General features: G+C 39.9%; 1 protein-coding gene across 1 annotated transcript; it reads left to right on the top strand.

Moving 5' to 3' along the window:
* Positions 1-387: 387 nt before the first annotated feature.
* LOC132076285 (C-C chemokine receptor type 4-like) lies at positions 388-3,726 on the top strand. The gene is made up of 2 exons (XM_059477292.1): positions 388-590; positions 1,880-3,726. The coding sequence occupies exon 2, from the start codon at positions 1,896-1,898 to the stop codon at positions 2,970-2,972; it is 1,077 nt and encodes a 358-aa protein (XP_059333275.1). The 5' UTR covers positions 388-590; positions 1,880-1,895; the 3' UTR covers positions 2,973-3,726.
* Positions 3,727-11,920: the final 8,194 nt, after the last annotated feature.

Here is an 11,920-nt window from a genome sequence, read left to right as displayed (position 1 = left end):
ATAGTGATTAGAAGGAACCTTCCCTACACTATCTATACAGCTTTTCTCTTCTACAATTACATAATGCAACTTGCAAAATTAGTTATCTGTCAGAGGACTAGAAACACACTTCCCACACACCCACCAAGTGCCTGCCTCCTCTCTGCTCTCTACAGAGGATTCTTTGATTTTTTTTTTCTGAGATTAAGAAAAGAACAAGGTTTCAGTTGAATGAGAGTTGAGTGACATCTGTGCTTAGTGACGTCACTTTTAATGATTGTTGGATGAAATGAAAATGCTTTAACTCAGTAATCAGTCTCCCAGTGGAAACTGTGGGCTTTTTTAAACGTTATGTGTTTAATTCTGTTTCTGACTTAAAGGGACTGTCTCTGATGAGCACAGGAGAGAAGTACTTGTGATACAAGTCTAAGGAAGTCGAAGCTTCCGCTAAGAGACAGAGCTACCTAGTGATATCTGCTTTTTACATCTGGAGAACACTGCTGTGTGGGTAGCACCTCACTGGCAGAGCTACCTGAAGAAAAGCAAGAGACTCTGCACCCTGAGAGCAAAGAAGATTCTTCATCTCATCTGAGAGGAAAGGAGGAGAAAAGGTAAAATTCATGAAATGCAATTGCTCAAACATTTTTGTATCATGTACACTCATGATATGTGTGAATGTAATACTTTTTCATTTACCATTTATAGCTGCTCAGGTAAATTTTTTAAGCAGTTTTAAGAATTCTTGCATCATCAGACGTGGTTGTAGTCTGTGAGCATATATTTTTAAGTATTCAAATGTATTATGCTGAACCTAGACTAAATTCAGGTATGTCTAGGTGCAGTTGCTGTAAAGCTGTCTTTTCTACACCACTGGTGTCAAACAGTTCTGTCCTTGTGACTTGTAAATCAGATTAAATTCCTCTCTGTGTAGAATGGAATGGAACTGTAGGCTGGAAAGGTGTCATGCTTGGGAACACACACGGTAGGTCTCAGATTAATGATTATCAACGTTTGCTGGTACATAGCAGCAACACACAGGACTAAGAGAAGTAAATCTAAGAAACACTTCTCTTCTGCTTTACATTCATAAAATGAAGACAAAGGGGAAGAAAATAGCACAGGCTTAGAGTTCTGATATGATAGGCTAAAAAAATGCCACTTGTGATGTGAATAACTGAACACAAGTAAGAACAGAACTGAGACTTAAATTTCTGGTATGTCAAACTAAAAAAAAAATGATGCTGTGATATGAATAACACACAAACTCGTAAGTCAGCAAGATATTTTCCCTGTGTCCAACTTACATCACTTACAACTCTGTATCTGCCTATTAGAAAAGAACATAAATATGAAGATGACAAATTCCTGTAATTCATTTAGCCACTGAAAATAAGCCCTTATTGAAAGCTCATGACAACTTTCAGTAAAGGTAATTGCATAAGAAAAGTCTGATGAATGTTTATCACTGTCTTCTTATGGTGGGTGACATATACCTGATGGGAAAGGTGGGTGAGTAAAATTCTGAACTGCTGTGAACACTGAGTTTGATTTTTACTTTGCTCTACATGGAACTTAACTCTCTCTAATTTGACACTGATGTGGCCCACATCTTTCACTCCTATTTGCTTTCCTGTCACCCATTTGAACATCCCTTTGTGCTCAACATGCAAGTTGCACAGCACTGCAAGGACAAAGCACATGCATGCTAAGGACAATACCTTGCTCAAATGTGCACATGCATCCATCCCATAATGCTTACATAATGTCTGAGAACCTGCAGTGAGTCGTGTCCTGAGCTGTCACTTCTGATTCAGGTTTGTGGAGTAACCATGTGGTCTTGATGCACTGAAAGCCACTGACATTTTTATATTCTGACATTTTTATATTCTTCCCTTCTCAGAACTGGGGGAAAAAACATGAGTTCTTCAAGTACAGAGTCCCTTGAAGTCGAACCCTCAACCTTTTATGACTATTATGATAGTTATTACGATGCTCCAAAACTGTGCAGTAAAGAAGGCGTCAGGAGGTTTGCAGCCTCCTTCCTTCCCGTTCTGTATTCCCTGGTATTCCTGGTCGGGCTCGCTGGAAACATTCTGGTCATCGTGGTCCTCTTCAAATACAAGAGGCTGAGGAGCATGACTGATGTGTACCTGCTAAACCTCGCCATCTCAGATTTGCTCTTCGTTTTATCCTTGCCATTCTGGTCTTATTTCACAGTAGACCAATGGGTTTTTGGGACTCCCTGGTGTAAAATCATTTCGTGGATCTACCTGGTTGGGTTTTACAGTGGGATATTTTTTATCATGCTTATGAGCATAGACAGATACCTGGCAATTGTTCGTGCAGTGCTTTCCTTGAAAGCAAGGACCACCTTCCATGGTTTTATTACTAGCCTTGTTGTGTGGCTAGTAGCTCTTTCAGCCTCAGTCCCCGAGCTTGTATTTAGAGAGTCTTTTAAAGAACATAATTTTACTACCTGCAAGCCGAGATTTACAGGCAATTTCACAACATGGAAGCTTTTTTCCACTTTGGAAGTCAACATTTTAGGGCTCCTAATCCCTTTTATAATTATGACATTTTGCTACTCCATGATCATTAAAACATTAGTTCACTGTAGAAATGACAAAAAGAATAAGGCTGTGAAGATGATTTTTGTTGTCATGATTGTGTTTTTCTTTTTTTGGACCCCCTACAACATTGTTATTTTCTTACAACTGCTGGAATTTATGGGAGTCATTAAAGACTGTCAAGTGAGCAGGAATCTGGACTATGCTTTCCAGGTAACAGAAATCCTTGGCCTTTTTCACTGCTGTCTCAACCCAGTCATCTACTTCTTCATGGGGGAGAAATTCAAGAAGTACCTGAAGATGCTCTTTAAGAACTGGCAGCTACCAGGGTATTTCTGCAAGTGGTGTGGAGTTCACATCACTTACCACACTGAATCTACCAGTTCATTCCACACACAGTCTACAGGAGACCAAGACGCTCTGTAAAACATTTCAAACCAGCCACTGAACTCAGCAGCAAGCAAACTGACAACAAACAGCAGGAACTTTGAAAAGCAGGAATTTTGAAAAGCTAAGCAAATGTAGACACATTTAACAATAAGCTAGTGCCGGATAATTACTAACTTCAGCTTTATTTGTGCCTCTAGATTTTCTCAGTATTATGACAGAAGGTGTCCCAAATGTGGAACATGGAGGATGGACATGCAAGGTTTCTCTGCTGTGATTACAAATCACTGCTCAGCTCTGTGCAAAGCAGTGCACTGTGTGCCTTCTTTGTCACCAGCTTCAGTAGATTGGCCTGCATGGAGGGGCAGAGGTGAGACAGCACCTTGTCATCAGCACATGCACTTGGAATACATATTAATGTACTCAAGAAGAATGATTGTAACCACACTTTTTTATTCTGCAGTTGATCTGTGTAGGACTTGTTCACCTGTGATTCTTAGGCAGCTATTAGCAGTACCTGCTACTTTTAAATGTTTCATTTCAGGGGGAATGATATATCTCCTGTCATTAAGAAAAAGCACAAAATATATTCTCTATGTGCACAAAGACTCAAAGCAAAGCCATTACTTTTCATTGTAGGTGCATTTTCTTTCAGGTTGACATATATGCCTATATGTAGGCGTATATATAGGCATTTTGAATTACTTTATCACTGTAATTCAGGATATCACATCTGTATTTTAATGACAATGGAAAATATTTTGAATATTTTTGAATAAAAGCGTTTAAAAAACTTATTTTCCAGCATGCATCAATAAATTTGAAGCATCTTGGTTAAAAGTATATATTTTAAAATGAATGCCCTTTCTTCCAAAAGTACTTAACCCCAAAACTTGATTTTCATTCACTGGAGATGTATCTGGCAAAACAAAAGAAAGTAAAAACAGAGATTGTGTACAAAGGGTATGTCATAACTTAGAAACCACACATAGAATCCCTGCATTTGATAACAGCACAATGCAAGCAGTGTGATACCCCAGTAGCCGCTCACAGGATATTAATTCATCAGCAATCTGTAACAGGAAGGAAACTCACACAGCAGTGTTTAGATTTTGGCACAAAAATTATTTTAAAATAGGCCAAAAATCAGTAATGTGGTGGCAGACAAATTAAGAGTTGAAAAATATGTATTAGAAGATATTTCTGGTGTGTCTTTTTGCTGCACAACAACAATTCATATTTCTTACTATAAATGATGAATTTTATAGTAAGAGATTAATTATTTTCTTACACTGTCAGTAACAAATGGCCTGCTCAGCATTCAGCCAAGGCTGCAAAGAGCAAACAAGGCATTAAAATGTATCAGGAAAGGGCTGAAGAAGAAATGTAAAAACATTGCAGTGCCATTGTGCTCATGACTCTAAATGAGAGACGTAAGTGAAAGCTCATCTCCATGTGACCTCTCTCATGATACAAGACTGAAAATAAAATGCAGTGCACTTAAATCGCACACACACATGTATCCATCATAACTTTGGGAATGCACTACCATTTGCAGTTTGCTGAGAATGACAAGCAAGGATCTGCATTAATGCAGATAACAATAGCTGTGGAAGACATTACTTGTAGTAAGAGAGAGCCTTTATATTGAAGAAAAAGACTATAAATTCTTAATACTCAAAACCTTAGAATCCAAAATATAATCACTTAGGAAAACTGATAGAAAGAGTGGGTTATGCCACCCACCTTTTTTGAAAAGGAAGACAAATTTAAAGTGTGAGATGCTTCAAATTGTCACAGATGACACTGAAGCCATCATAACATCCCAAGGTAGCATGACACATCATCCTCACAGCAGGTGATGCTGACAGCAGAGGCACTGGGAACTGCTGAGCTGTGCACTTGTCTGGGGCACAGACTGCCCTGGAAGCCAGACAGCTTCCACTGCAGCTTCTTTTTCCTTTGTCCTGCTCTGTGATCCCTCTGGTCAACAACAATGGCCCTTGCTTTCCAGACTAAGGGAAAAGCTGCCTGTGCTGGGCTGGCAAAAATGAGGGTCAGCAAAGAACAAGCAAGCTGAAGGCTCTTGACAGCTGTGATGTGAGAGACATCTAGGGCAAAGAGTGGTATCAGAGAATGGCTTGCAGGTTGGTCCAGGTCTGGGCAAACTGTGGTGAAGGAGAATGCTGTGGAATTAATGGGGTGCACCCAGCAGCCATGCAGCAATGCCACAAACAGAGCCACTGCAGGGCCCTTCTCCCACACAAAACTCAAATGTGCCTCAGTCACTGCTCAGCTTTGTACCCCATGGCCTGTGCACGTTTCCCTTGCTGCAGAGGGGGCCTGGTGCAACCAGAACTCCTCCCAGGTGAATATTGTCTTGCTTTTCTGTGCCAAATAGCCTCTTCCAGCTCTCCCAGTAATATTCACAGGTGCTCAATGGGTGTGCTGGACCAGCAACTGAGCTGAGCTGAGCTGAAAGTTGAGCTCTGAGCAGCTTTACTTCATTGGGTGCAAAGAGGAGCTCATGTTAAATTGATGGGTTCAGGAAACCAGGTCCTGAGGCTGGAGCTCATTGAACATGGGTGGCTTCCTCCTCTGTCACCTGAACAAATCCCCCCTCCCACATGCACCAAGCTGCAGTGGACAATGCCACTCCTCTTTTGAGAGAGGGTTTTGAAATCTGCTGATGAGAAAGGACAAGATAATAGTATTAATACAGACAAAAATAAAGTAGGGATTTTCAAAATGTCATTTGACAAAGGTGTTATTTCAGCTGAACAAGAGTTTCCAGCAATGAAGAATATTCGTACAAACCCACTGAACCATGAAAGACGATGGATAGATATTTGAGTGAAACAAAGCTGACTCATTCTTAAAGCCACAATTTTACATCAAGGTTCCTCAGAAGGCCACCCTGCATCCTCTCTTCAGTTATGCTAAGCAGCCACAGAAAGGTAGACAAAGGGGGAAATCAGCTAATTAGATTAAATACAAATAATGATGAAAAGATAACAAGTTGATTGGTTTTCACAGTGTGTTTAGGCCACCACAGTCACTCCCTAACCAAAAAGCTGAATTACACCTTTACTCTGGAGGACAGCTTTACCCCTTCTAATTGTGCAAAAGCAGCATCATGGCCAGCAGCCTGCTCCCTGTCAATCTGCTCCTCTCAGTCTGAAAGCCGGTGAGGAATTGCAGTTCTCCTTCCTAGACTGCAGCTGTTTGTCACTGTCCCAGCAGTGACTGCTTGTCACTGTCCCAGCATTGTCCCAGCAGTGACTGCCTGTCACTGTCCCAGCTCTGCACACCTGCTCTGAAGGGGAGCACAATTCCACAGGCATCAGAGTCTTCCTCTGTAACCAGGATGCTTCTAAACTGCCAGCAGGGATCTACATCACACATTTTCCTGCAAGAGCTCTTAATTCTTTACAGTTTTATCCAACATCTCTCTCTTAACACAACCAGAGACCAGTTTCATTACATCCTATCTCTTACGCCAACATCTCCATCTGACTTGATTTACAGTTAGAAATCAAGGGCCATTTAATAATATAAATCAAAATAATCATTAAAATAGTGCTTAAGTCAATGCCTACTGAAAGTTCAACTTTGCTACTCCAGTCATGAAAGGAGGAGACTGGAAATGATACAATAGTGGTGAGATTTGTAGCATTTGTATAACTGATAAGACCATTCAAAGGAGAAGGAGTGGTGGTTGTATCTGCAATCACCTTACTGTGACACAGCAAGTGCCAATGGCAATCATGGACAAATCAGCCCTAAAGCAATGAGCCTTACCATTGAGTAAACACCAAGTTAGAAGCTCCCAGGATGATTTTCTTTTTCACAGTCATCCAGCAGCAACACCCATCACAAAACTAACAAAATCCCATTTTAGGGGACAGTCACTGAGTCAAAAACTCTTCTCACAGAAATGAAGCTCAAAAACAAAGCTCTTATCTGTTCCGGATAAAAATCAACAACAAAATCAAGTTCTCCATGTAATGCAGACCAAATACACGACTGATAAATGGATCACACTCCTCTAATTTTTGTACTTTTTGAATTTATTTTTTATTTTTCAAGTCAAGTTTGAAGGGTTGAAGTTTCTCAGGGTTTTAATTTCTTGTTTCAAATCAAGTTACAGAAGACATCCAGTATAAGTAGCTCTGTAACTGCATAATGCAAGCTCTTTGTGAATTCAAGTGTTGCAAAATAAAACTACTAAGGCACTAAGAATTTTTCAAATTCCAAGATTTTTGCTTGTTTGTATTTAACAACAATGGCAAGTAATCAAGAATCTGATCTGCAAGAATCAGATATTTCTCCATAGATACAAAACACTCATAAAAAGTATTCTTGGTGATGTTAGTAACATGTAAGACAGAGAATTAATGAAGATTGACATTACTAAATGAACTCTTCTTCTCAAAAGAGATTGTGGCATACAATCAGCATTTTCCAAGAAGGTCCAAGCAGCCAAGTTCAGGAAGAGACTTTTGTATCTGGGAGAGTGATTGGAACAATGGGTGGACATCCCTGCATAAAAAGCATATTTGTTTCTTTTGCACAGGAACTTTGCACCCCTTAAAGAACCTCCATGGGAGTATTGTGGTTTGGGCAGGGCAATGGAAGAGAGGGGCCCTCCCTAGCATTTCACCTGTCACCATTACTCACAAACAGAGAGAGCAGTACTGGCTCATAGTCACACAAAAGCATCTTAATCAAAGTGAGGAAAGACCACAACACATCTCTGTACTTGCTTATAACTGGTAAACTGAAATTGGACCCCAAGCAAGACCATGACTACAGGCTCAGTGACTTGCCTTTTCTGCTATCAGAGTATGTGGGAAAGCTGCAAAAAGTGCATAGAAGGAATATAAGGATGGATTTTGCTGTTGTTTACGCCCCCTTTCCTCATTCACAAGCACTGGGAACAGAAAGCAAATATGTCTCATTGATTGCAGGGAGCAATGGCATGTTCTGCAGGCCCTGCAGACAAACAGCACTGAGAAGCTGCAGAGGACAGCTCTGCCCTAGCTATCAAGATTCTTGTTTATGCTTTCTAGAACAGTGAGACCCATAGTATGAGGTGTCACAAAAACCTCCCCAGTCCTACAGAGAAGGGGCTAAAGGGTTTACAAAAAGAAAGATTCTGGCTGTTTTCTCCTCAGTTCTGCTTTACCAGCCCATCCTTGCATAATGTAGGTCACTACTCGCTTCCTTTCCTCAGCAATATTAGGGAACATCCAAAATCTCCCACGGGAACGTTGGCCCTGACTGCTGCTGCTCTGGCTTGTTGCATGAACCTCACATGCCATCACCTCATCTCCACAGTCACATGGAATCCATTCACATGTCAATCCATTCACTTCCTCACTGGCTTAAGCTCACGTTCTCTGCTGGCAGAAGTCACACAGTGGGATGGATGCTTGTCTTGTCACAACACCACAGAGTGTTTTCCTTTTGACAAGGCAGTTTCATGAAGATGTCCCTGCTCATTGCAGGCAAGTTTGACTGGATGACCTTTAAAGGTCCCTTCCAACCCAAACACTTCTATGATTTGAAGAAAATATGGAAAGGGCAAATTTTTGATGGCAGGTGCGTTGGCTAATGATAAACACCTTTTAGCCTAAAATTCCCTCCACATTTTTATAATCTTCACATTAAAACTATTTTAGAGTAAGTCAAGCCTATTTGTCAACATTACTGCAACAAAGTATTTTATAAATTCTGCTCTGAATTCTCATTAAAGTTTTATTCTGATGGGGGAAATAATTTCAGAAGTCCTCATGTAATCAAAAATTGTAGAAAAAAAATCAAGGATTTGTCTTATTTAACACACTTAAACAGCTTAAATAGAATAAGTGCACCACACTGCTCAATAAGTATCTTATTACACATATCCATATGAATGTACCAGAACTTAGGAAAAAAGCCAGCATTAGAAGCATAATTTCAGTGAAGTGATGAGTGCTGAAGACTACTGAATAAAAATAGGAATTTTTTTCTGTGTTTTTTTAAATCTACTGCCTATAGTGTAAAAGACTACAGTATTTTATAGACTCCATCAACATGAGACTGAATAAAATTTAAACAACCAATCATCATATTAGCATTTATGAAAGGTCAATTCTGAAGTGATAACTATTTACAATTTGCGTCAGAGACTGAGAAAGCAAGGTTAGTACTAGATACACAAGGTTCTGCTGAATTTTAATTTGCATGTTGGTTTTTTTTTAATTCCAGGAACGGGTTTGCACAGAGGCAGAGCAACTATTAATAGTGTCAGAAAAAAGGGGGAAAAAAACCAGCCTACCTTTTCTCTAAGGTAATTCACAATGAAGACCTCAGTCATAATATGATACAACTGAATGAGACCTGAATTTTCAGGAGAGCACATGCCAAATTCTTTAATTGTCATACCAGCATAATTCAGTGGGTACACAGAGGCTTCTAGGTCCCTAGAGAAATGTAAAAAAACCCTCTATAATTGTCAACTAATTGTACAGAGATAGCTTTGGAAGGGCTGATACTGCCCAATATTGGAACAAAAAGGCAGCTAGTATCAATGCCAATTTTAGACTTAAAAAATTCTGCCATGTTTTCTAGACCCAAGGCCACAAGATTGTTTTGTTACTGTTTTGCAAAAGTTACTGCTTTTGCAAAAGCAAAATGAAACACAGTAAAAAACAGAAATTAAAAAAAAAAAATAAATCAGTGAGATCCTTCACAACAAAAGCTCCAGCTGCCTGGTCAGGGAATGGCATGAGAGCAGCACCTGAGGACCTGGTCGGTGAGACCTCGTACAGACTCAGCAGACAGATGTGACATTTGAATGAAAGTGTTTCTCCTTTGTGACTGCAAGTGCAGAGAGTCCCACACAGACAGATTGTGGTGGATGGGGGCAGAATACAATTGGCACCAGCTGTATTTGTGCAGATAATGGTCATGTTCAGAAAAACCCCATGTTTTATTAACACTGCCCTACTAAATGCCCTCCACTGTCTGCACTGGCTTCCTTATCATGGTGGTGCAGATGCCAACCAGGCAGAAGTAACCCAGCCATATCAGTACCTCTCAATCTGAGTTAATATACCCAAACCAGACTGTAGGACCCTAGTCCTATACTTCTCCCTGAAAACAGACAAACAAAATCTGTTGAGGATCGACCTTTAGCTTTGCAAAGGATGTTGGTCAATCTGAGTCTTGCATTTGCAACATAGAAATCAAAACTCTGTCCTCTGTAAAACAAGGCATGCTGCAGATGAAAGTACTACAATTAGATAGTATTACAGAAACAAAAATCTGTGCATTACTTGCCAGATTCCTTGCTTTGTCTCAAGACATCAAGAACCATGCACTCTCATTTACTCACAGCCCAGAAATTTTAATCTCCTTCCACAGAAGATGAAAACAACTTCATAATGGATTATTCTAAACACAAGTCTTTGGTTTTGAGCAATTTCTTCCAAACATTTCTCAGCCAATGGGTGATTGTCCTGAATCATGAAGTTTGAAGACTAAACCCCTACTCTTTTTAACTTGCTTGCCCAATTTAACTGAGGTTTTGACATTTGTAATCAGCAGGGGGTTTCACCAATTTGCATGAACACACTAAAACAGGTAACAGGAAAAAACAGAACTTCACAAGAAAGGATAGGAACATTCTTTCAAAACCAAACCAGCATCAAAATTTTACATCAGAAGGTCTACAGCCTGACAACAAATGAGCAACCTCCCAAACCAGAATACACAATGGAGCACCAATCAAGACTGTTGAACAGAACTTAAACTTTTAAATTATTTCAATTGCTGTACTTCAGTTAGCCTTGCAGAGCATGAACTTCAGAGTTTTGAGATGTTGTTTTTGCAAACTAAGTTATGGCAAGCGAGCAGCTGAATCAGCAAAGTCTGAGTCTGTTGTACTGAAAAGAACTTAAAAACACTGAAATTCTAGCTCAACTTTGTACAAAAAAAAGACTTCACCTTAAATTTCCCAGTCCTGAAACTCAAAAGAAGATGATCTGATATGCTCTACTTCAAAACATGATACTGGGCTAGATGGACCTTAGGCAAACTCAGTGCCATTATTCTTATATGAAAAAACAAAGTACTACTAAATGAGATAAAGAGATCAAATGCAACAAAAAATATGAGCTGATCTTTGTGTATTTTTAATGCCCTCAGCCTCTGACACAAAAGGGTTCTTGTGAGCTGTGCCAAATCCTTAACAAACTCAGAGAGAGGAGAAACCTTGGGAATCTCTGAAAGTTCTTTCACTCACCTTGCAGGAGAAGCACAACAGGATGGTTATGTGTCCAGAGAAGATGCTTGCTCACCAGCAACCACAGTGAAAGCAAACCAGAGACCATCCAAATTACTGTTTTGTGAACTGAAAATAGATGATGCCTATCAATGACTGACAGAACCAGCACAGTTTCTACCTTGCTCAGATAAAATGAAAGACAAGATGGTAATGAGCAGGTGGGGATAAAGTACCAGCAGACCTGGTACTGATGGACATTCCCCATTCTTGCAGTTAGACAGATTTTATTAAGATTTGGATTAATTTTCCCCACTTTGCAAATCCAACCAGGGGAGCTGAACCTTTACTACAGTTCACCTCCCTTCTTTCATGTAAAAATTCTCCACTTGTAGCTAAGAAATCTGAAAACTACAGAGCTCAGCATCATTCACCTTTAGTGAGATGCAAGGCCACAGTCTGTAGCTGGAGGTACCAGAAGGGGAAATTATTTTCCTTCCCGTCTCCAATGCCAAGCTGCTTAGTTTAAAAAGAAAAACAAATCCCCAATAAACAAAAAACCAAGGAAAGCAAAACCAACACAAAATCAAAACCAAAAAAGAACCCACCCTTTACCCAACATATTATTATGCCTTCCCCAGTCCTCACTAGGCTTCACATCCAGATCATGCTTTGTAACACTGAATATCCTTTTCAGCTTGTAGCTTCATAATGCTTA

This window comes from Ammospiza nelsoni, chromosome 1 (genome assembly GCF_027579445.1).
Source record: "Ammospiza nelsoni isolate bAmmNel1 chromosome 1, bAmmNel1.pri, whole genome shotgun sequence".
Lineage (NCBI taxonomy): Eukaryota > Metazoa > Chordata > Aves > Passeriformes > Passerellidae > Ammospiza > Ammospiza nelsoni.
Note: the sequence above shows the minus strand (reverse complement) of the source record. Positions and strands in the feature narration are given on the sequence as shown.